Raw genomic sequence first — 26,254 nt, forward strand, 5'->3', positions numbered from 1 at the left:
GTGCATCCTACTGCTGGAAACTTGCCTTTGCCCCATGTTTAGATCTGCCCTTCTGGGGTGCATGCAGTAGTGGGAGCTGCCATCCCCTCCTCATGCTGGGCAGATCCTGGACAAGCTGTTTGCAGCTCCATCCTGTGCCCTGCTCTGGCTGTGTAGGGCCTGCCTCAGCCCCAGCCCCACTCTCTCCCTCACTGCTGTGAGATGGGGGAAGGTCAAAGCCCCAGCGCTTTGCTTTGCTCCTGGGTGCAGCTGTTCCAGGAGTGGCTGACGCCATGTGCCTGCCAATGCTGGGCTGTGCCACACCCCCTGCCCACCCAGTGGCGGGACACATGGCGTTGCATGGTTCTTGGGGCAGCGGGGCTCAAAGCCCAGTATGTAGCAGCAGCCGCTTCCACTCCACGCACAGATTGGGGTGGGGGGGGGTGATGATGGATGGACAGACAGATGGACGGATGTGGCCTCTGCTTGTCCCACCACGTGGCCCAGCCAGGGCCCCACTCACCGCAGCCCCTGCTCCTGCCTGTGTTCTGCTCCCTCCCTTACCACTGGGGCCTCAATATGCCCCCACCACAGCCCTTTCCCTTCCCCCAGCCCTTCCCCCACAGACTTACCTGCTGGCGGGGGGGCGTATGCGCATGCACGCTCAACATCCCCAAAAATGTTTTTCACCCTCCACCTAGGAAGACAACTTTGTTGTAAACTCCGTATGTAAGTATTCTTTTCAAATACTGATTGACTCAGGTACACATTAAGGTACCAGTCTTACCAGTGATTCCATTTGTAGAAATTTTAGACACATGACTAATACTATTGAACTCTAAGGGGCTATTTGTATGCATATGCAAAAAAGTGTTTAGAGGTTCGTGATCTTAATAGCATCTGATTACAGTAACAACTCAGTTGCCTTTATCCAAGTGTCAGCTGGGATGTAACAGGTATCTTATAGGACCTGAGCCAGTATGTTTTCCTGTTGGAACAAATTATCAAGGAAGGTGATGCATTCTCCATCACTTAAGATCTTCAGAAAAGACTGGATGTCTCTGTGGGAATCACCTCCAGTCAAAAAATTATTGGGTTCTGGAAATGGGTGATATTATTTGGTCTATATTAGAGAGGAGATCAGACTTTCCTGCACCATGGAACAGGAGCAGGTAGATAAACATCTAGTTTGGCTTGTGAGTCAGGTGTCTTTCTTGCTAAAATAATATATATAGAGAGAGGAGGGGCAATCAAGGAAAGGCTGGAACTTCTCAGAAAAGTTTGTCAGAATCCTTTTGAATCATAAAAATAAAATAATCATTAAAATAATATATACAATTAAAATGATTAATTATTACTGAATGATTAATATAATTAATTCATTAAACTAATTTCATTAAAATCATTAGGGGTGTGTGTGTGATATATTATTTTAATGATTTTTAATGATATAGATATAGATATATATAGATAGATATAATATTAGAAAGGAGATCAGACTCCCCTGTACCATGGAACAAGAGCAGGTAGATAACATCAAGTTTTGGTTGTGTTTTTTATATATATATATTTTAGCAAGAAAGACACCTGACTGTCACAAGCCAAACTAGATGTCATCTACCTGCTCCTGTTCCATGGTGCAGGGGAGTCTAATATCTAATACGAACCAAATATTTTCACCCATATAATATGATTGCTAAAATACATTATTTATTTCTTTATTTACCTGCTCATTGCTTTGACTTCTGTGTTATCTTATTCTAGCAAATTGCTTGAATTACTGTATATGCTCTTAAGGTATGAACCCTCTCCATTCTGTTGGTATTTCTTATGAGTGAGACTGTGGAATTGAGAAGTATACAGTTCCTATAGCCCTGGAATTAGAGCTCATTTTTGTCACCTTTTTATATTGATGTGCACTGTATAGGTTATGCTAAATATAGATAGGAAATGTAAAGTATTTGACTTACGTGCCAAAAGTCAGAAGAGGCTTGTGGCACAAGCTTATATTGTTTACCACAATATTTCCGATAGTGGCTCTTAAGAAACAGTGCTCTTCAGTAGCTGTTTATCTACTGGATAAAACAATTAAAAATGGAATCACTGTATCATGTCAGAAAAATAACATAAAAAATAGTTCGTAGAAGCTAGTTCTATGACATTAGTCCACGAGACAGGGCTACTATTATGTGGCTGACACTTTTTATTACAAGGAAACATGGTAGTAACCCTGATATTTTAGCTTGCCTACCTTACCATTCAAAAAGATTCTGACAGGCTTTTTTTAAGAAGCTCCATCCCCTCCTTGGCTTGCCAGGAGGGCTTTGCCAAGTTTCAAAGAGAATGAGTTTAGGCAAAATAAATGTATTTTTTTTCCGCATGAAATTGCATTCAACTTCAGTTGAATTTCAGATTGTTAAAAACTGCCATTTCCTTTCTCTTGCTTGTGTTCAGGAGAACTTGGGGAGCCTGCCCTAATAACTAATCAGGAATAATTTAAAGAGCTACTTCTACAACACTATCAAAGCAGCAGCAGCAAATACTACATTGGGAATACCTGGGATCTTATGGAGCAGCTCTGCTACTGGGGTTGGAAATAAAGACTGGGTTGGCCTACCTGTTCACACTAAATGTAGCACAAGACCTCAGTGTCCTTTCCTCCTCTCTGGGAGTAGCACATTACTAGGGATCCTGGTTTTCTCTGATAAAAAAAATTGCAAATACTCTGATAAATGCCCCCGGTCTGTGATTAAAATGAAATGCCACTATGTATATGTCTATGTATGTGTCGGGCGTGGCTGGTGAACTCAGACTGGTGGGGTGGTGGAGCGTCTCACAGGAACAGGGGGTGGGTTGCAGCCTCCCCGCTGCCGGCTGCAGCCCCTCCACTCACAGCTGGCTGCAAACCCGTCCCCCTGCTCTCATGGGATACTCCACTCCCTATCAGTCTGAGTTCACCAGCTGTGCCTGGTATATGTCTGTGTATATATATGTACAGTATATGTATCAATTGAACACAATATTTTCTTGATATATTTATAGTTTTAAAGCGATTTGGAATCTTGCTAGTGCCTCAATCACTATAATAAAATAAATGCTACATACCTATAAATAAAGGGCAGAGTGGGGAAGTTCGTTGCCACTTTGGGCTCTGTGCTGCCTTGGCGATGCGTCCCCTGCCTTCAGCAGCAGCGAGAGACACAACTTTGTGCTGCTGCCTCTGCTGCTGTGGGGCAGGCAGGGGATGCCTCACCAGGGTACCGTGGGTCTTGCAGTGATAAGGAGCTTCCCCGCTCAAGCCCACTTTGCATTGCCGCAGCAGGTACCACCCACTCAGCTGCCCTGGGGGAGAGCAGAGGGTGGGGAGCCTGAATCCACAGCCAGTAGCCTGCACCCACCACCACCTCATGCGCAGATGTGGGTGGCACGGATCCCTTATGCCCCCCCCCCGGGAGCGTGTGTAGGGGTGGGGAACTGGTCGCCCCCTGATAAGCTGCCTGCAACCCTATCCCACTCCCCGCTGGGGTCCTGCGGCTGCGCATTCCGGCCACAGTCCCCAAGCTTCGTGCGCTGCCCAGGCTGGGCAGCAGCCCCAGCCCTGCCCAACTCCCTCCCTTCCTCAATATGAGGGTCTTAATCCCCCCTTCCCCCCACCAGACTTACCTGCAGGAGCTTTTTTCCTGGCTGTTTGATAGGCTGCTCCCCAGGCTTCGCCCCCTGCCATCCTCCTGCTTCCCCCCTGCCCCTTCCAGGCTGGAACTCTGCCAGCTGGCAGAGAGCGGTTTGCAAAACTGCAAAATCCACAGTTTTCATAGAATCACAGAAGTTGGGTTGGAAGGGACCTTGTAGATCTTCAAGTCCAACCCCCTGCCTGGGCAGGAAAAAAATGGGTCTCAAATGAATCCAGCCAGGTAGGCATCAAGCCTCTTCTCAAAGACCCCCAGGTTAGGAGCCAGCACCACTTCCCTTGGAAGTTGGTTCCAGCTCCTAGCTGCCCTGACTGTGAAGTAGTTCTTATGAATGTCTAATCTAAACCTACTTTCCAACAACTTGTGGCTGTTATTGTTTGTTATGCCAGGGGGCGCAAGGGGAAACAAGGTTTCTCCCAAACCCTTCTGGTGCCCCCTAGTGAGTTTATAGACAGTCACCAGGTCCCCCCTCAGCCTTCTCTTGTAAAGGCTGAACAGGTTCAGGTCCTGAAGTCTCTCATTGTAGGGTCTGCCCTGTTGTCCCCAGATCATGTGGGTGGCCCTCCTCTGGACCTTCTCAATGTTGTCCACATCCCTCCTGAAGTGGGGCGCACAGAACTGGACGGAGTACTCCAGTTGTGGCCTGACCAGTGTCGTGTAGAGGGGGAGGACCACCTCCCTGGCCCTATTTGAGATGCACCTGTGGATGCACGACAAGGTCCGGTTAGCCCTGCCAACTGTGACCTCGCATTGTCAGCCCATGGTCATCCTGGAGTCAGTAATGACTCCAAGATCCCTTTCTGCCCCCGTGCTCTCAAGAAGGGAGTTTCCCATCTTATAATTGTGCTGCTGGTTACTGCTGCCCAAGTACAGCACCCTGCACTTGTCAGTATTGAAACGCATCCTGTTTTTGTTAGCTCACCCCTGTAACCTATCCAGGTCTTGCTGCAGTCTTTCCCTCCCTACCAGCATGCTCACCTCACCCCAAATTTTGGTATCATCAGCAAATTTAAACCCTGTCGTCCAAATTGCTGATAAAGAGATTGAACAGCGCGAGCCCAAGGACCGAGCCCTGGAGGACTCCGCTGCCCACTTCCTCCCAGCTCGAATATGACCCATCCACCACCACCCTCTGAGTACGACCCTTCAGCCAATCTGCAATCCATCTAACTGTGTAGGCATCAATGCCACAGTTGCTTAGTTTTTTTAATGAGGATGGGGTGGGAGATGGTGTCGAAGGCCTTGCTGAAGTCCAGAAAGACTATGTCCACGGCAACACCTGCTTCCAGTGCTTTTGTGACTTGATCATAAAAGGCAATCAGGTTGGTCTGTCATGACCTGCCCCAATGAAACCGTGCTGGTTGCCCTCGTGGGAGGGAGGGGAAAAAAAAATCCAAGCGAGTTCTTTGCAGTTTTCTACGAAGGAGAGAGATTTCTAGTCCCATTGCATAGATTTCATAGACATTTGGGCTGGAAGGGACCCCCGGAGGATCATCAAGTCCAGCCCCCTGCCTCAGGGGCAGGAAGTCAGCAGGTATCATAGGATCCCAGCAAGATAAGCATCTAAATGTTTTGAAGGCATTCAAAGCGGGCACTTGAACTGCCTCTGGCGGCAGTCTGTTCCAAACCTTGGGGGCTCGGACAGTGAAGAAGTTCGTTCTTGTGTCCGGCCCAAATCGGTTGCGACAGAGTTTGTGACCATTCAATCTTGTCATCCCTTGGGTTGTCTGGTGAATAGTTGTTCCCCCAGATCCTGATGAGCACCCCTGATAAACTTACAGGTGGCCACCAGATCACCCCTGAACCTGCGTTTTTCCAGGCTGAATAGCCCCACAGCTCTCAGCCTGTCATAAGGTCTGTTTTCCTGACCTGATCATGCGCATGGCTCTCCTCTGCACCCTCTCAAGCTTCTCCACATCCTTTTTGAATTGTGGAGCCCAAAACTGGATGCAGTACTCCAGCTGTGGCTTCACCAAGGCCAAGTACAGTGGGAGAATGACGTCTCGGGATCTGCTTGAGAAGCATCTGTGGATGCAAACCAGTGTTTTGCTCGCTTTGCTAGCCACAGCATCACGTTGAAGGCTCATGTTTATCTTGTGGTCAACCACAACCCCAAAGTCCCTTTCATCTGTAGTGCTAACCAGCGTAGCACTGCCTAGCCTATAAGCACCCACTCCTCCTCACTGCAAAAAAACCCCACCAAAATCAACAAAATCCACTGAGGTGACTTTAAGAAGTGTGGGGAAGCAGGTTTCTCCATTAAAATGAAAAATCTGTATTTTTCTTAGGTAAAAGGGGAAATCTATAGTGTTTTCCTTTTTCCCGTGGGAAATGGAAAACCCAGATCCCTGCGCATAATATGCATGTCCACTGCCTTCGGTTCCTCCAAAGTCATTCCCTGATTTCAGCTCATCCAGCTGCTTTATTAAGTCTTTTTTTTTTTTGCTACTGGCTGGTGTTTTAGTTCTGTAGCTTGTTTAGCAGAACTCTATAGAACACTACAGAAGGCTTCAAAAACCCTGTTGAGGAAGGAGAGTTTGTTAGGAAGAACAAGGAAGTCTTTAACATTCATTCGTCTTTGCAAATAATATAGATTGCACACTCAGCTATCTGAATTTGTGTTTCATTGCACATTTTCCCAACTGTGGGCTGTGGGCCTTCTCATTCACTGTGAATTGGGCATGAAAGATTAGACTGGCGGGGAGCGGGGCAAGGGTATTTTACCCAAGCAGCATGGCAGCCTCTTAATTATTCTTCAGTTTTTCAACCTGTATTTTTTTTTATGCTAGATTTCAGGGTTAGAGAAGGAAACCTAGAAAATGTTAAATGAATTTATCTGTTGTAGATGTGTTTGCCTGAATTTGAAACAGCTGTGACATTTGAATTGTTTAATTTCCTTTAGTGGATGTTAATTCAGAAGCTAATACTTTAAATGTCAACACTGGTGAGCAGGCAAATTAATGAACAATATATGTAAAAACAAGAGAAGACCTGTCCTGTTAAGGTCTGAGCAGTTTGAGCTGAGTGATTGCTCAGTTTGTATAGGCTTTTTAAGAAAAATGGCAAATTTGAAATGAATGTGATTGCTATAATTTTCTTGAAGTGGGAAATTCATCTTGAAAAAGTTGCAAAATTGTTGCCTTACAGCCACATCACCTTTTTTAAGAGAATCCTTTTATCTCTAGCTGAAGTCCCAGGGGTATCAGTGAGCTGACAGGTATGTGGTGAAGTCTGGGGAAAACCGTTCCTCCTTTCAGTGTTCATCTTGCAGAAGCTTGTGTTTGAGACTGGTTTTTTCTTGGTTTTCAGCAACACTCAAATGGCGATAGAGACTTTGAGAATGTGGAATTAGGAATCATAGGGAAGAAGAAGAAAATTCCAAGAAGGGTAATTCACTTTGCAAGTGGAGAAACTATGGAAGAATATAGCACAGACGAAGAAGAAGATGAGCAAGAGAAAAAAGACCTCTTGCCTCCCATTGATCCTGTAAGTTTGTTGTTAATTCAATATTTGTGATGTATTGGACAAGTCATGATTACATTTATGTCTATTTAAAGTGCAAAAATAATTATTGAATTCAAATCTGATTATTACATTTTAGCAGGTTATGGTAATAGACTGTAGGAACTGGAAGAATGATGTTTAAACACAGATGTATCTGATCTCCCTTCTTTGCTTCGGTCTTCCAGGAAATCACTTTGTTATAAAACCTCCTAGGGATTAGGAACATTTGAAAAATACTTTCCTGCTGTCTTTATTTACATGAGTAATTCCAGTAAAGCTGGTGGCACTGGTTACACACAGACTGTACAAGTGGGTCCTGTATCTTTACAGTTCTGAAATTGTCCTCTTGAATCACCTATGCTCCCAAGGAAAATGTGTTTGACACTCCTTTGCTTTGACAGTGCTACAAAATCGCAGGCAAGAAATCTATGTGCACTGAAACTGGAGGAGTTCAGTTTGCAGTGTAGTAGTTACATAATCAGCCATTCATTATAATAAGGAGGCACAGAAATAGAAAAAAAGTAAATGACTTGCAAAAGCAGTTGAAAATAGAGTTCTTTCATAAAATACGAAATAATATTTCGAAGGGTGCGGTTAGGCTACAGGATGTTCACTGTTGGCATTTTATTTAAACAAAAATTTTCCTTATCCTTATTCTGAGATTTGGTATGGAATTGGGAGCATCCTAAGTATTAGAGCCAGTTCTGTGCTACATGTTTAAAAAGAAAATTCCTCTTTGTGTCTGTAACCCAGGGCCTGCAGGTGGAGAGAGGGGAAAACACATTTGTTTGTCTCGCTCCCTTGAAGACAGCTAGTACATGCTCATCATTTGGAGCGTGTCTGCCCTGCACAGCGCAGTGCCATGCAGAGATACTCCAAGCCATTTGTGAATGTTTCTGGCCAGGGCAATAACTGGATTGTAGTTGGCATAAGGCAGCACTGTGCAGAGGTACTCAAACTAGTTCTTCATGTGCCAACTATGGAACCAGGACAGCTGGTCAGCAAAACTAATTAGTCCAGATGAAGTACCATGGTAACCAGGGTATACCGGTCTTCTTGCCAGAGGTAGCAAGTACAAAGGTAGCTCAGAGGGGATCACTGCATGATGCTGCCTTGTGCTGTACAGGTCCCATTAGAGGCTTTTGCTGCATAGTTGTATCACTGTCATGTAGCTACAATAACCCTGTCACTCCCATAAGATTTGTGATGTTAGTGAAGAAAGCTAGTAGGACTGCAGCAGAGGATCCCAGCTTTGGTGCAAGTTTTTGGTCTGTCTCCTTCTTAAGAAGTGTTGTTGCCATGAAGTTTGAAGGAGGTTGGGCAAAGATTATAAATCAGGTTTTTCCTTTCCATGGGTTGAGTTAACCTAGATAAAGAGGAGAAAAAAAGCAAATACAAGGCACTGGGGTAGGAGCTTGGGTATCTTAAACAGTGATTCTAGCAAGAGGTGAAGCTTTGCAGGGAGGAAGTATTGGGATAAACACATAGGGGAAATTTATAGTATGAGTATTGAGCAGGTGGGGTCTGGAATATGTTACTGTTCAGCTGATATGTTAACATTTGGGGGAAAAGGAAAAAGAATATGGCTTCAGTGTTTGTAAGATGGCATAAGCAGCAGAACCTGTACAGTGTAAGTGTCATGGGTTTAGCAGTAAGGTATTAGACTTCCATACATATGTCAACGTCAATAGCAGCTCTTAAGCTTCCCCATCTCCTTTTTCTTGTTAAGGAATCCATGGAAGGAAGCGCAAGAATATTTTTTCAACACGGCCACAAAATTACCAAATGTGGCAGTATTCAAGTAGTAAGAAGTCAAAATTGTTATCTATAGTTCAGGTCTTCTCCAGTGGAAATCTCCTCTTAAATGTTCCTACTCTGGTTCTGCAGGAGACCATGTCAGAATGAGTATGATGGGAGTTATGAATGGAGAGCACATTGTATGCAAAAAAGAAGGATGGGTGCACTGCTCTCTCACCACTCGATATACAAGAAGACGGCATGCTCTTCAGTACAGTCCTTCAAGTCACTTAAGTGTCTAATCAAAAGCCCTGTAAAGTCAGCTTAAGACTTCTTTTGAGTTCAGTTGGCTGTGCAATGGCCAGTAATTGCACCTCTCTGAATAGCACTCTCCATCTACACTGGGGTGAGGAAAGGCACTAAAGACTAGGTTTTTAGCAACATCAAAGCATTTGTTAATCCTGCATGTTTGAATGGCTATGTGATGTTCTTCCTGCTTTTTAGTTATACATTGTGAGCATGAGAAGCATTGTGTGCCATAGTTAAGATTTGTTTCCCCCCACCCTTGTCCCAGGCTATTATTTAATCCTTATTTTTTTATTAAACTTTTTAAAATAAAAATATGAATATCTTATAGAGCACAACATGCTCTTATTGTTCACTGCTTTTTACCTTGATATAGTAAGCTTCATTATAACTTCACTTAAGGGGAACTAGACCAAGGGTTGCTGTTACCTGCTGCATGTTTTTATGTATTCCAACTGAGTAAATTAATTGAAGACATGCTAGTCCAAGCTGAGCCGTGATGTTTTTGCAAGCAGCTGCTTTAAAAATGTTTTGTACTGTAGGTTTTCTATACACACAATCAAATAGTCAGTTTAGACCAGCGTGTCTACAACTCATTATCGCAGCTGGGATACAAAAAAAGGTATGTTGTAAATAATAATGCCTCCTGGTCCATTGCATCTTGAGTGAAGGTACATTTAGTACTTTGAATAGAAATTCTACATCATAAAAATTTTGGAGCTCAGCTGGCATTGGCAGCTTTACAGGTCCTCTGCTGAGCTGAAGAAAACATAACTTTTTTTTTCATATTGGAAAGAAATTATAATTAAGCTGAATGTTTTGCAACTAAACTGAAAATGACTGTGTGCCCTTCCCTGTAAGCAAAGTAACCCTGAAGCTCTATTCCCTCTTGGAATAGAGCAACAAAAATGGAGTTCTGCGGTATGCCACCTCCACCTGTAAAAAGATAAATTCATTCCTTGTATGTATTGAGTTCTCCTCGGCTTTATTTTGGCTAATGATTTTAGGTCTCTTCCATGGTTTCAAGTTAAAAGAGACCATAATGGACTAACTGATCTAATTACACTTGTCTTGCTCAATGTGTTGTCATGACAAGAGGGTTGCTACTGCATTGTCCTTCCAAAACAGAATCTGACTGCTTTTTGTTTTTAAAAAGAATAGGTAGGGTCAGGAATTCATAAGCTCCTATCAATTTCCTGTTTTTCAGATAACAGAGCTAATAATATATTTAAGTGATGTTCCTTGCTGTAGTTCACTTTGTAATATAATGAACTGTTGACTTCAGCATAGTCCACAGTGAAGTGGTTTTAATTGCAGAGGCAGTATTGCAAGGGCCGTCTCCCTAATGTAGCTGCAGTTCTGCTGCCAGTTATGTTGGCTGTTGTCATGCTGGGCGTTTTGAAACTCATTTCATATAGCCAGCAGTAAGCTGACAGAACTTGTGTTTATGTAAAAAAGTCCTTCTGTAGTTAAATACTTTAACTACCTTTTGACTCCATCTGACTTGTTATGTGAGCATGTATTTTATGTTGCAAATCAGTCTTTCAGTACAGACTGGAAAATTTTATTGCCAAAAAAGTACTTTCTCATCTTGACCCAACTATCCTAGTGAAATCATCTAGATTTCTTTAGCCATAGGGGATTTAAACAGGAGCATAGTGAGCCTACTGAGCACATGGGGGTATGCTGAATGCTGTAGACTGGTGGAGAGGTGGGGGAGTGCTGCGCAGGGGAGAGAGAAGACTTACCTTCCTGGGCTACTGCTGACTTTGCCGCTGCTGCTGTAGCAGCCTCTGCTCCACTCCATTGGCAGTAACCCTGTCGCTGGGCTCCCTGGGAGCTGACCCTCCCTTTCACCCTCCCCTACAGGCTTCCCCTTCTTTGACAAAGACTCTCTGGAGGGAGAGGGGTGATTCTGGCACCCCATTTTAGTTAGCGTCTGGGGCTGGTGCCCTGCTTACCCTGCCCCAGTTGCACTTCTAGATTGAAATTCACTCCGTGGATGTCCATTTTATATTGGCTTAAGGGCCAATCTAAGTATTTCCTTCATTACTTCTTAAATTACAGCTACCATAGTCACTCACATACCATTCACCTCCCCCTTACAAAATCAACCCTCCAAAATGCAGAGCATGATTTAAGTGGGGAATTAAATTTTTCTTTGCCAGAACAGAAGCATGGGGGTGCTGTGCTCTAATAGTTGCCAAAATGGCTTCCACTCCTTTCTGACTCAGCAAGCAGCAGGGGTGGGGTCAAGTGTTAACCCTCTCACAGCCACTATTGGCTGAGCACTGTAGCATGTGCCAGAAGTAGCAATCAAGATGTGTCGGGGCAAGGGAGCAGCAGTCTGTTGTATCTTGAAGGCTTGCAGTATGGAAACCAGGGGATGGATTATGGGGAAGCTTGGGGGGGGCCTGAGCCCCACCCCAAGAGATGAGCCCTCCGTAAGATTTGAAAATCATCACTTGGGGGGGGGGGTGGTCTCTGATTGGATTGCTTTTTCCAATGAACTGGTTTAATTTTTTTTTTTTTGGCAGAACACCCCCTCCCATCCCCCCCACCCCAGTCAAAGTGTAATTCGAACCCTGATGGAAACAACACTTTGTTTATAGGAACTTGAACAAAGAACTGTTTACAGTGAAAAAATAAGAGTCTCGCAAGAGTCTAGGACCTAGCCCTGTTGCTGTCCTACAACACAAGGAAGTTCCTGCTACCTCACCCAGCCTGTCTCCTGGGCTGCCACGCTTCCTGACTGTAAAAACTTTTTTCTACATTGTGCCTTCCAAAAACAAGGTGCATATCTGATCCGGGAGCAAGTGATGTGTGAGAAAATTAGGTGTTTCTTGCTCAAATTAGGGTTTACTGAGTTGTTTTGTAGTAATACTTCTGACTTTACTCTGAAAGGGTTCACTCTGTTTCCTAGTAGCTGTCTTACTCTTCTCTGTCACCAAGGTTGTATTGTTTTGGAGAACTTGAGGCAGATTTGGAAGATCTTATTGTTTTAACTGAAGGACCAAGTAGGATGGAGAGGAAAGCAGGATTTTAACCCAAATGTGGGTTTTTCCATACTCTTAGTCTTTCACACGAAACATTTTTTCCTCTTCATTTTGAATGTGCTTCTCTCTCATTTAATTTTTTTTCTCTACTTTGAGATACTTTTGGATTATGGGATATAATGATTCAAATAGAGGTGACTTGTTGGTTTTTTTTCTTGACCCGGGGAAGGCAGTGCTTGCGTTGAGGGCTCATTTTGTAATGGAAGCAAGGGCTCTGTGACGAGTTACTTGGTCATTTTTTTTTCCCAGAGGTATTTCTAGCTTACTCAGTTTGTAGTTCTGTACTCTGTTATAGTTGGATTTGGAAGAATCTGTGCATACCACTGAATTCAAGGTGCAATTAAGTTGTATCTGAATTTGCATCACCACAATATTATGTTAACTAATTTATTATATTTCTGTTGCACTGAAGAGTTCAGTTCTTTTGGATATAAGGAGCATAAGCAGACCTTTTCTTGCCGCTGAACAAAAAAAAAGCTTTCTAAGCTGTTTGTCCTGACCGCTGTGTGAATGCTTTTTAACCTTGTTGCCTTGTTTTTCTGAAGGACTGTACAGAGCCTTGTCAGTGCCATTACTCTTACCTGTAGTAACATCCTTTCTAACACAGTTTACTGACTTCTGCACCTAAACAAGCCCAGAAATTACTGCTGTTAGAACAGCTGCCAACTGAGAACTTAATTAACAAGCTTGAGGTGCTTTTGTGCAGACAGGACAGCAGCTGTTTTTGCTTATGCTTTTCACCTTGGCAGGATGCTTTCCACATCCTTTGCCAACTAGAAACCTGAGTTCCAGCAAAAAAAAGCTGGGCACTATGTATTTTTTGGCAATCAGCAAAATGTTGAAGGTAAGATAAAAGCTGGCTTTGTGTAAGGTGTTGATGGGGGGAGGGAGGTCTTATAACCATTAATATCTAGTGCACATGTATAAAATGTCTTACAACTATAGAGATTAGTTCTGATATCGTGGATAGTTAAATGCCTGTTCATTAAGAACATATGAAAAAAAAATTTCCAGTGGCTTATTTTTAGCAGTGTTTGTCAGGGGTTTGAAAAAAATCTGTAATTGGGTCTGGTACAGGTGTGTCCCAGTGGGAGCTGCTATTTTACTGCTACTTTCCAGCAGGAAGTCCATCTACTGACAGTTTATAAAGAAAGAAAACTCATTTGAATTCATGAGCTGGTAACTTTCATGGATGTATTCAGACAAGTTCTTTTGTTTATTAGAAATCTCTAATTTTCTAGTAAATCCGAAGATGTGCCTTCACCCAATAGTGAAAGTCTCTCGCCTTTCTGGTTAGACTTAGCTGGAAATTGGAAATGTTTTTTTAACAAAATCACTGAACATAAGATGCACCCATCCTTTCTCAGTGAGGTTAGAAACCTAGACATACTCTGGGACTTCCAAATGCCCCCAAGGTGTCAGTTAGTGACATTGTCAGTGTCCTCTCTGTCTTGTAGATGCCATGTTTCTCTGTAATGTTCATTTTTCTGTAGACATAGTTACACACATAGTACTTCTGTCACTGTCAGATAGCTGTTCACACTCATGATAACTTGCTGCACCCTGTACTAACTGAAGCTGCTAGCTGGATGACTGTAGTACCAGCCACTTGAAGCTGTTTCCGAGGTGCATTAACTTCCTGTGTGCTTCTGAGTACAATTGTACCAGTGATCACTTGGATCTGTAAAGCCCTAATAAGTTCAAATCCTGAGTGAGCTAGAGATTGCCTCTGTCTGGAGAATCCTCTTGACACTTGATCTTCTAACAGTTCCCTATAACAAATGGAAGGCTATTAATAGAGTAGTAGGCAACCATGGATCCTTCTAGGTCATGGTGTATACATGAGAGGTCATCAGGACCTTTGACATGTATGCCTAGGCAGGAGTATGGAGGAGTGGAAGTTGTCCACACCTTCCATTCCCGCCTTCAGGCCACTGACACAGAATCCAAAGGCTAGACTGAGTCCAGACATTCAGTGCCTCGATGGCTATAGTTATGTGTGTATCTGGGAAGGTTGTTAGGAGATGGGATTATCTGGGGGTGGGAACAGTGCAGTTCCATTTTTCTGGTTAGTTTGACAGAATTCAAAACCTTCAAAGCAGTGTGTAAGGTCACTCTACTTATATGAATCATCTTCTGGGATCATGGATGATAACATTTGCTGTTTTCAAAAGATAGGGTGCGTTTCATGGATATATCCAGTTGCAGGGTTGGTTTGGGTTTGCTTGGTATCATACACGCTTCCTAAACATGGATTAAATGATGTCATTTCTAGTCTGTTCATAGCTAGTGTTAAATCTATGTTCTGTTTTATCATTTTTTTTGTCATAGACTGTAGCTTGTATTTTTATAATGTGTCAAAGTGGGCAGTGAATGTGATTGCTGTATCAGATATCAGACATGTTCCTCTTCAGACTATGGCTGTTCACACCTCAGAGAAAGCCTGGCTTACAGGAGTGGAGGCTAGTCTCTAGAACAGTGGCTCTGGACCTTTTAAGACTTGAGACACACTCAAGAGACTTGGCACCTCCTGGAAAGTGCCAGCTCTTAGTTTTCACTCATTTTTGACAACCAAAAAATAGAGCAATTCTTCTTTTGCAAAGAACTTGAAAGACCACAACAGGTCAGAATGTTTTTTAACACTGGATTCCTTCTTGAAATCTCTGGGTTTATGTTGTGAAACATGTTTGCGGTCCAGAAGTGCTAACATTATGTTGCACCCCGCAGGACCTCTGAATGGTTTTCTCAGGGCAGCTGGAGGTGCCACATCACCCTGCTTGAGAATCATTGCTCTAGAATATGAACCTAGAACTGAACTGGCATGCATTTTTATCAAACACAAAAGTGGCAAGACTCTCAGCATTCACCTAAGTAGAGGTTAACCTTCAAAAAATAACCAGTTGCGTTTCAGAGGAAAAAACACTTAACAGGAAAATCCCATTTCTCAGACCAGGGTCTTTGAAAGAAGGAAATCCCATGCAGAGATTCATTCATTTCAAGAAAGTGAAAAATATGAATAATAGTTGAGAAAAAATATGATTAGAATTTTATCTTAAATCATATGCAAAGTTATATAAATTGTTATCCTCCTTGAATTATAATCTTGAATTAGGAAGGAAACCTAATTTGACAGTCTGTCTGAGGGGGAGGAAATCACTGGCATAATACACATGCTCCCTGAAAACTGAATAGAAAAATAAAGATGAAGACATACCTCTTTAACGTATTTAAGTGATCCTTCTTGAGGAGAAATTTGGTCTAGGAAACTCCTGTGCTTAAGGAATAATTCCAGCTGCCAGGACTGCCTGCTGGAGAAACTAATTTAAGAAATCTTTGAGACCCGAGTCCACGTTAGAGGAACAGGGCAAGAGATTTTTCCTGTTACTTCTCCTGCATAATTTCTGTCTCTATATCTAATGGTTTCTTTTTCTTGCATGATCAGTCTATCTTGTGTAATAAAAATTATGATTATCATTACAGACAACGCTTACTTGGGGACCCTATTTGTGGTTTCAAATGCTGAGAGTTGCTACATCAACCTTATCAGGTATTGGTTAATTTATATTTTAAGGCAAACTAGTCATAGTTTCATAGTTAGTAGGGTCGGAAGGGACCTGAGCAGATCATCAAGTCTGACCCCCTGCCTTGGCAGGAAAGAGTACTTGGGTCAAACAACCCCAGCAAGGTGATTGTCTAGCCTCCTCTTAAAGATCCCAGGGTAGGAGCGAGCACCACTTCCCTTGTAAGTTGGTTCCAGATCCTAGCTGCCCTGACTGTCAAGTAGTACCTCCTGATATCCAGCCTGAATCTGCTCTGTCAGCTTATGGCCATTGTTCCTTGTTACTCCCGATAGTGCTCGGGGGAACAGGGACTCTCCTATTGCCTGCTGGTCTTCCTTGGCAAGTTTATAGACGGCCACCAGATCCCCTCTCAGCCTCCTCTTGTGGAGGCTGAACAGGTTCAGATCCCATAGCCTATCCTAATAGGACATGCCCTGCTGCCCCCTGATCATGTGAGTGGCCCTCCCCTGGACCCTCTCCATGTTGTCCACATCCCTCCTGAAGTGCGGCACCCAGAATTGGACGCAGCACTCCAACTGGGGCCTGAGCAATGTCGCATAGAGGGGGAGGATCACCTTCTTGGACCTGCTCGTGATGCATCTGTGGATGCATGACAAGGTGCGGTTAGCCTTTCTGTCTGCATTCCCACATTGGCGGCCCATGTTCATCTTTGAGTCAATAATGACTCCAGGATCCTTTTCTGTCTCTGTGCTGGCAAGAGGGGAGTTCCTCAGCCTGTATGTGTGCTATTGGTTCTTCTTGCAGGTCCCATTTGCAAGAGCAGCAGGTCAACAAGCATTTTCTACTTTACAAGTAAGCACATGTAGAAAACAGAAACAAGAACACAGAACTTCACAGTGCCATTTTCAGAGAGGAAATGTATTTGAATGTGTAAGCTAGTCCAAGGAGTATCAATTGGCTTTCTGCAGGCTTGTTCTGTCTCACTATGAAGGAACTGACTTGTTGACTCATTGGTCCATTGTATCTTTTGTACAGCCTATCTTGTTAAGCTAAAATCAAGTGTAATTCTACCTCCTTGGTGGTATGTTCCATTGAAGAATTATCCAGCTGCTGGTTTCTCAGTTCTTTTAATCAGAGGATGTTAATTAACTAAGCAGTTTATGGTCCTTTTGTTATGAATTTATGCTTTCCTTGGCTGTGGTACCCTGTGCTGCAGGCATTCTGGCCCTGGGTCTGTCCCTTTGTTAGAAGGGAAGCAAAAGGTAGCCTTTGGTGACTTGAACTGTGAAAACAGAGATCAAGAACCATTTATCAGTGCAGCAATATAGAGTGCATAGTGTTAAGTGGCTGTTGGCCCAGAATCTGCATTTATCAGTGTATATATATTCTGAGTCTTTCACATTAGTAGGCTGCAAGTGTTGCTCAAGACATTTGATGGGCAAATTTTAAATCTAACCTTTATACTCAGGCTTGTTTTATTCTGCCCTGGGATCCATTAAAGCAGAAGTGCTGCATTACGAAATTAAAGGTAGCTTATTTGCAGTCAGATGTTCGTATTATTCAGTTCTTTTCATTAACTTCCTGTGTCTCCTGCATGTTCATTCATTCCAGCATTTTTAGAAATAGCAGCACACAGTTATGATAACAAGATATGTTAATAAATTTATGTGCATAATTTTATAGATGAAAGACATGGTGTGTTGAGACTGATCATTCAGTGAATTTACACATTCAAGTACATTTCCTCTCTGAAAATGGCACTGTGAAGTTCTGTGTTCTTGTTTCTGTTTTCTACATTAAATGTGCTTAAAAAAAAAAAAAAAAAAAATGCTTCTTGAACTGCTGCTCTTGCAAATGGGACCTGGCTGCAAGCTGGAGTCTTTTCTTTTTGCACAGTTACTGAACACACAGATTCTGCTTTCTGGGACAGACATCTGTGCAACTCCAGTTTTTGTGGGCACAGGTGAAACTAACTGGAACTTAATAAACAGTTTCCCTCACACCAGATAAGCGGGGGCGGTCCACCCAGATAACTGGTGTGTGGTTGGCCCCACGAGCCAGATTGGGCTGATGGACCTGCCCTTCTCCCTTCCCCCACCGTGCCAGATCCAGCATGCGCAGCACTAGCTCTGGCTGGTCTGGGTCTGTACTGCATAGGGTGCCCATGTGGGGCCAGTCTGGGACTTATGCTGCATGCAGTGCCCACTCCAGCCAGTCCAGGACCCATGCTGCACGTGGTGCCCACTGTGAACTGGCTGCAGGAGGTGCAGCTTGCAGTATAGATCCAGGGCAGGTGCTGCATGTGGGTGAACTCTGGACCCAGGGGCAGCACCAGGGGCCAGATGATGGGGCTCCATGGGGCAGATCAGGCAGGCCCATGGGCTGTATCTTTGACACACCATGCCTAAGGGGTAGGGTTTCCCAGCTAGGCTGGCCCTGTACTACAAGCTGCAATAAATGGTGAATAGATATTTTTGCCATTAAATTAAGTAGTTACAACTCACAAACAAGGGACAAGATCTTGGGAAGATCTTTTAAGGTAGAACTTCCCTTAAGAACTCTGCAAATTAAATATAAAGACTCCATATAAAAGCTTTTCTCTCTTTATTTTCAGTGTGTGATTTCCTTGGGGAAAAGATTGCATCTGTTTTGGGGATAAGTACACCAAAATACCAGTATGCCATTGATGAGTATTACAGGATGAAGAAGGAGGTATGTATTTTTTTTTATACTGTCAAGTTTGAAAAAATATAAATTGCATCTCTTAATATTCAGTTTTCTCTAAATAATTTCAAAAGACAGCTTTCAGGCTTCCTTACCTTTCAGAATCTCTTCACTTCCCTATGGGCTACTAGTCACTGCTACATCCATTTCCTGAGACTCAAATAGAGCAATTTCTAGATCTGGTGTAAATCTGTCAAGAACTGGAAGTTCAGTTTTTAATGTGTGCTTTTAAATTATGAGATCTACCTAGTTTCACATAGTTAAAATATCACTATGAACACTTTCAGAATGACAGTTTCTTGAACTCTTGAGATTGGAATATTCCAAAGCACATAATGGGCAATTTGGCATTTTATAACAGATTTTAAGTGCTCTTTTTAAAACAAAAAGTTTTATATAAAAGGTCATAGAAACATCAGACTTGCTGTTGACACACAGTTGGTTTATCCAGTCAGACAGACTGTTTATGCACATCTTGTTGCCATGTGTAGAAAGCTTCGGCCCTTCAGCTTGAGTTTTGAGAGACAGCAAAAAGCGAGACTAAAAAACAGTAACTGATTGACAGACTAGACCACCGACTTGTAAATGTTTTGCTTTCTTTGATTACCTCTTTCAAAAATACTTTTGATTTTTTTGAAAACCCAAAGATGTTTTTAGAAGCTGAAGGAGCTGGGATAAATGTATAGGCAGTATTGGAACCTGTGGAATTCTTTTTTTTAGGAGGAAGAGGAGGAAGAGGAGAACAAAATGTCAGAAGAAGCAGAGAGACGTTATCAAGACCAGCACAACAAGTCACAGGATGAGACACCTGTCCAGACAGATCAACCTGAGGCAACGTCATGTAGCTCATTTGTGAACCTCAATTTTGAAACTGAGGGAGACTGCGAGTCAATTGTGGAAAGTAAACAGGACTTAACTCCTGTCCCTACTTAAAACGTATGGCTCCTATGTAATGTAAAATGTCCAGCTTTTTAAACTGGCAATAAAGATGTTGGAAAATTCTTACTATACTTGTTCAGAGGAACAAACTCTTAAAGTTCATAGTGGTCAGGAGAGAGCCAAGTAATGTCTGTTCAGTCCACATCTGTCTAATGAAAGCTGACAGTCTGCCAAACTGATCTGTGTATCGAAACTGGTGGGCTATAAAACATCCAATCCAAATTGAAAGGCAGTGCTCTGATCTTCCATTCAGCAGGTAAAAAATGTCTCTAGTGTTTTCACTGAGCATGTAGCACACCTCTGACACCTGTGGATTGAAGACAGAATACTATTTTCTACCTTTTAATAGCCTGTTTTGTATTTATACAATGTTGTTGAAACTTAGCTCTCTAAGACTAGATTGTCTGACTAATTGGAACTGATTGCCTATAGCTTCGCAAGGTATCTTAATGACTTCCAAATTCACAGTTTCCCTATTTATTGTCACCATTTAATGTATTTATTTCTTAGTCACAAGCTTTAAACTAAAGGTGGCTCCACATGTGCCTGATGAAAAAAACCACCTCTTATAAAAGGAGGTTGTAAGCTCTATTCAGAACTTGCTCAGCTAACACTGCATCAGCCATGGAGGTTAGCAGTGCTCAGATTAATTCTGTTGCCTGGTAAAGAACAGTACTAGCATCAACTGTGTGAAGCACATTCTCACCGTTTGTAAGGAAGAGGTTTAATAGACAGTCAAATACATAGTCTCAATAGGCTGTAATGGTTCTAGGAAGTAAATTGAGATTGGACTCCTGGGTTTGAATTAAACTGCAATTGTCAAAAATTGTTTGGAAGACATTCTGTGTAAAGCATTTACCTATACCTAAAGTGTGCTATTTGACTAATTTTGGTCTACTGGAAAGACTCAGTAAGGGGTGACTTCTTAAGGCACTGCTTAAATGATGCTGTAAATTCCCCACATTGTTACCTGAATAGAATATTTGCATGTCATGACAAATAGCTTAGTGAGGAATTCATTTTTGTAACCATTTTCTTTCAAGTATTAAAGAAAGAAGAAAAAACTCAAAGAAAATACAGGCTTATTTTCAGTATTGGTAATGGCTTCCATTTAAAAAAAAAAAAAACCCAACAAAAACCTAACTATTACTCAAGAATTAAGATTATTCTGAAAGAAATTCAGGGGAGAGGATTTATTATAAAAGCTATTTAAGTGAGATTAGGACAAGGCTTGTCTTAACATTTCCAAATTTACAATTTTGTATTGGAAATGCTCCTGTTTCAAAAACTAGATGTAAGTAGCAAATAAGGGGAGAACAGTTACCTACAGTAATCATCTTTCCATCCCAGCTCACAAGAGAAACAGTTTATGTCAGGACAATTGGATGCGACTGCTTTATGAGGGCTCTCAGACATAATCACTGCAAAATGTTCATTAAAAGTATCCCATGTGGTCTACAGTCTCTTTCACTAATTTTGTCATGTGACTAAAAATTAATTTAAATGAAAACCTCCTAGTCTTTATTCAGGTTTCCTAAAGCTTAGGACACTCTTAGGACACTTGAGTAAGAATTTATACTCTGCATCTTAGCAGTACGGTCTAGGTGGAGTTGACCGCTTATTTTTGATTCCCTGGTCCCTAGAGGCTTCCATAACCTGTGCCAGTCTTCCTTGGCCATGGTACTGTAAGCAGCTCCTGTACACCCACTTTATTGGAGATTCCATAACTGCCTGAGGCAGCTCTAGAGTTTTTGTGCAGGGGGAGTTGCACCTTACGTCTTTTCTGGTCCTTTTATACTATTCCAGCAGCCTAAAGGGGCTGAGAGTGGAAGAGTACCTCTCCTTGTATTCTAACTAGCAAACGTGTTGCCTTGAGGCCCCGTTTGTTATCTCTCAAATTTTGACTAAATTGGATGCTGCTAGTTTGTTAACTGTTACTCTTTGGCAATGAGCATCTGCAAGAAACAGTCAGTCAGCTATGGATGGGGGGAAAAACCCACCTTAGAAACAGATGCGGGAGGGACAGAAAAACTGAATAGAGCTTAAGTTGTCAAAGTGGTATCTTCTAAGGGCAAAGGCTCATAGTACTTATCTGTAAACAAGATGTACTGCTGAAGGAGAAGGTGTGTTGAGCCTTTTCTGCCAGGAACATATCGGTATCATCTGCACTACTGTCAGTTTTCTTGTACTTTCTGTTGCGTTGACCAGGGAATGCTCTCACTGCCATGAGTTAAACTTATTTGTATGAAATGGTATATGATTCACTATGCCTTAATACCTTAATCCTTCCTTCAGTTTATGTAAACTGTATAAAAGTGGTTACTTTAACTTCTGTAAATGCATTAAATTACTGGTTATTTTATATTTAATATAATTTCAAACTAAGTGGGCTCTGATTATTTTCTTCATAGCTTAAGCACCACTGTATTTATGGGCAGAGATCCCACAAGGGACTTCCACACCTGGTTAACTCCAAGTTGCTATGATGGCACAGCCACATCTTAGATGAGAACTGAAACTCAGTAGTCTTACTTCCCCTGATGTATGAAATAATCGTTCGCATCTACTGGGCCTTAAACTTACCCTTTTTATGTGAGGTGTTTATTGTTTGCTTGTACTTAACACTTGTGTTAGATGACCATGTCAGCAGTGTAAATATAAGCTACATCCGTATGCTTCAGTATTGTTACACAGCATACGGGTACAAAGGTAAGGCCTTATCTACATGCTAAAGCAGGGGTCGGCAACTTTATGGCACGTGTGCCCAACATGGCACACAGAATGGTTTTTATTGGCATATGGGCTGCTGCTTGCCCCAAGGGGCGGGAAGAGGTGTGCCCAGATTGAGCAGCCCATGGCTGCCTGGGAACAGCCTTGTGCTGCTGATAACCCCAGCCCTGGAACACCGCCAACCTCAGCCAGGTAAGAGCCCCTGTCCCCAAACCCAAGCCCTGCTTCCAGCACCAGGCAGGGGACCATCAGCAGCATTGGGACAGGGCCAGGGCTGCAGACCACAGACCCTGGACCCATCCCAGCGCTATAGATGGCCCTGGCCCTGGCCCTGTGCTGCCACCCGGCCAGGGCCGTCGGCAGCGCTGGGATGAGGCTGGGGCCCAGGGCCACTGCTGGGCTGTGGCGATTGGCAGCACCAGGATGAGGCCCCATCTTGATGTGGCTGGTGGGCCTGGCTCCAGCCACATGCTGCTGTCGGGCTGTGTGCTGCCCACCACCTCCACTGCCTGCCCCAGCCCAGTGCTGGGGCCTAGGCCCATCTTGGTGCTGCAGACAGCCCCAGCCACACGCTGCAGGTGGGCCTGGCCCTGGCCGGCACCTCCACTGCTGCTGCTGAGCTGGGGCAATGGACACCACCAGGGTGAGGCCGGGGCCCCTTTCTGGCACTGCTGAGGGGCCTGACTGAGCCACATGCTGCTGCCAGATGGGCCCCTGCCGGGCCCCTCCACCACTCGCCCCAGCCCAGTGCCAGGATGAGCCCAGCATCCAGCTGGGGCCTGCTGAGCCCAGGCCCCAGCTCCGGCGGTGGTGCCAGCTGCCGGCGGGCCTGGCCCTAGCCCTAGCCCTCAACACCACCATGGGCCCCAGCACAGAGCCACTGACAGGTCAGGACCATCAGCAGCGTTGGGATAGGGCCATGGACCTGCGCAGGACCCAGCCCCATCCTAGCACTGCTGAAGGCCCCGGCTGTGATGGCCAAAACCAGAAGGGTCAAATGGGCAGATTTAACCAGAGAAATTTGCTTTTTGAGGTATCTACAGAAGTAGCTAATGGAACAGTTCCCTGTCTGGAAGAATTATATATAGCATTTTGTATTAATCTCCAGATGGCATGAACTTTAAAAAGCAGAACTGAAAATTATAGCCACAGACATAGCTGATCTTTGAAATTTTGCTTAGAATTAGTAAAAAAAAAAACCTAACAAATGTAATCACAAGGTATAATTAACATAGTGGGGTGAACTTAGGTGGGGACATGTTAATGTCAGACTCCAAAGTGACGTGGTGTAATTTGCTTATTGGGTAAACCCAAGCTTGGGCAGTGACTTATTGTAATGATTTCTAACACCTTTTAACCCCATAGGATAACAGCTATAAAATAACATTATGAATGGCTATATAACTAAAAAATCAGCCTAAATAGGATATAAAAGAGCACGCAAGTCAAAGTAACCCTCAGGAAGGATGAAACAGAAGGGTCATTGCTGTTCCATACCCTCACGGATCTCTCTTACTCCCTGTGAGAGCGAGGACCAGATCCTGACTGAGGTGCTTCCCCCGGTTCCCCCCTCCAACAGCCCAGTTCAGACGTCTGACTTCGCTGAATCAACTTGATGTGTATCTTTTAACTGAGGGACTATTGATAAGTTACTAACCAAGTGGGAACTCTTGGTTAATTTCTTTATCTCTTTTATTATCACTGTCAATTTTAATCTGTATTGTTATGTTGTGTTTATTACCTTAACCTTTTTACTAACTGTCTTATGTGCAAACTATATCTTTTGTCATATAAAAAAAGAATACATTTTACTTAAGTAAAACTTGTCATTGCTTTCCTTCCCAACATCACCTTCTCGATTCTGAACCAAAATAGCCCAGTGGCTAATAAAGTTGTAGTGCTCAGTCAGTCTGCAACTAAACTGATGTACTCACAGTGCCCAGCTGGCCTGTGACAAATGGCATCGTGAACAGGATCGAGGATGGAGAGGTTGGAGGGGAAGAATGGTGTAGAAGGATCAGAGGGGTGGGCCCCACTGATTGCTTTAATAGAAGAGGTTACAGCTATTAAGAATCTGGGGTAGGATAAGGAGAGACTGAAACCTGCCTGGAGTGACCCTGCCACAGTTCCCTGTCAGTGGGCTGTGTTCACTGCTGTGCAGAAAGGCAAACAGAAAGAGATGTCTGTCTTGGCTGCTGGCAACCTGCCTAAGACTGGGAGCAGAGGAAGCCACTCAGCTCCATCAAACGATTCAATCCCTAGAGAGTCGAGTAGCCCAGCTTGAAAGTGAATTAAGAGAAGAGAAAGATTCTAGCTCTGTCGCATGCACAGCTGCAAGGACTGCCCAAGGTGGACTACAGATACTAGCTACACAGGCAATTGCCTCCCTTGAGCAGAAAGTGCAAGTGGCACTACCAGTTGAACCTTCCCTTGAAAAGGTTCGGCAGTGTCTTTATAAAGGGATTCCAAAAACTGAGCTGTGGGATGACCCAGAGAGTGAAAGTGTATATGGTGAAATTGCAGAAACTAAGCCAGGAAATAATGGTGAGGCTTGCAACAGAAGCCTGTGAAATCCCACTTTATGCCCCACCAGTTGAGAATTTGGGAGGAGGGTTAGCCCAAACCTTTCCAATGGTGATGACCTGTGCAGGGTCATAAGGGGAAAATCCCCAGACAAAGACACAGTCCTTTACTCATACTCATCAAAGAACTGCAAGAGCAACATAAAGCTAAACTAGGGGAGCCAATAATAGACTGGTTAGTTCGAATGTATAGCGAAGGAGCTTCAGCAATATCTGTAAGTTGCACCGAGGCAGCACAATTGGTTCCCTGCCCTGAAATCCAGTTGGGTCAATGGGTTACACAGGACCAAAATATCACTCTGTTTTTTGCTGCAATGCAGGCCGCTGCTGTGGGTTACGGTAACATGGAAGGAGAATTTAATGCCCCCCTCCCCACCATGAGCATGGCTTAATTTAGAGGATGCCATTCATTGTCTTTATCAGCTATCTTTGACAGCAATTGTTCAAGCAGGAAACTGGAGGCATACTTTAGATGATGAATTAATAACAGAAACCATGTGGAGAAAGTTTTGTCGCAGATCGCCTACTGAATGCACTTCAGCTTTCCTGGCATTACAACAAGAATTAGTCACCCAGTAAGAGATGCAATATGGAGGCTAGTACAGCTTCTACCCATCTTGCAGAAGCCAGGGCTTCCCAAACTAATAAAAACTGCTAAAGCCATGGCAGTGGCCCCCGAGAAAGATAACCCAGCTGGACCTCCCAAATCAGGGAAAGTGGGAAATGAAAAACTCAAAGCTCCACAGGCACAAATGTGGAGAGAGTTACCGGCAGCAGGTTAATAAAGAGCAAATTCACAGACTGCCTACCACAGTCATGCAGGGGTTATGGACCTATTATATTTTAAGTCAGGCACAGCGGCTAACCCCAAAGGGATGTCCAGCACTAGTGGAAAAGGTCACAGAAAGCATAGTCAACATATACCCAGATGCAACCAGCTCTAATGAGCCATCTCCCATCAAGGAAGCACCTCCCTTCTCACCCAACATGGAAACATCAGAAGATGTCGCAGTCTGGTTCACCAATGGCTCAGCCGAAGGTTGCACCTGGAGGAGTGCTGCCATATGGATTTGAGATAGTAAGCAGCTTACAATGGAGGGAAACCGCCAAAGTGCGCAGTATGCTGAATTGGCCGCTGTAATCAACGTGGCCAACTATGAACTTACTAGGGTCAGGCTATACAAAACCCATTTATAGCTACTGTGATTCGTAGCTGCAGAATGGCTGCATTGACAGCATGGGCACCCTGGCCACGATGGCACTGCTCGCCTAGCAGCCACCTGGGGCATTCACCTAACCAAAAGGGAAGCATAGGAATTAGTTAACTCCTGCATCACCTGCCAGGAAGTCAAGGCCCGACTAACCCCTGCCTCAACTACTCCTTTGCCAAACTTACCATATTACTTTTCCATCATGTAACGACAATGTGACTTTATAGGCCCACTTCCTCGCACACCCAGAAAGCGACGGTATGCATTTGTAGCAGT

At 43.6% G+C, this 26,254-nt stretch overlaps 1 protein-coding gene across 3 annotated transcripts in view; it reads left to right on the forward strand.

Moving 5' to 3' along the window:
- The window catches only part of FAM177A1 (family with sequence similarity 177 member A1), a 26,017-nt gene extending 4,177 nt beyond the window's left edge, over positions 1-21,840 (forward strand). For 2 of the 3 annotated variants that reach the window (XM_019551322.1, XM_019551325.1), the window contains exons 2-5: positions 6,978-7,154; positions 15,752-15,818; positions 18,407-18,504; positions 19,237-21,840. In XM_019551322.1, coding sequence (XP_019406867.1) covers positions 6,978-7,154; positions 15,752-15,818; positions 18,407-18,504; positions 19,237-19,449 — 555 coding nt within the window. In that variant the 3' untranslated portion in view covers positions 19,450-21,840. Of the gene's footprint in view, positions 1-6,974; positions 7,155-15,751; positions 15,819-18,406; positions 18,505-19,236 lie in introns of all 3 variants that reach the window. The other variant, XM_019551324.1, reaches the window with a different exon arrangement.
- Positions 21,841-26,254: the final 4,414 nt, after the last annotated feature.

The sequence above is a fragment of the Crocodylus porosus genome, unplaced genomic scaffold (assembly GCF_001723895.1).
Source record: "Crocodylus porosus isolate Cpor-Errol unplaced genomic scaffold, CroPor_comp1, whole genome shotgun sequence".
Taxonomy (NCBI): domain Eukaryota; kingdom Metazoa; phylum Chordata; order Crocodylia; family Crocodylidae; genus Crocodylus; species Crocodylus porosus.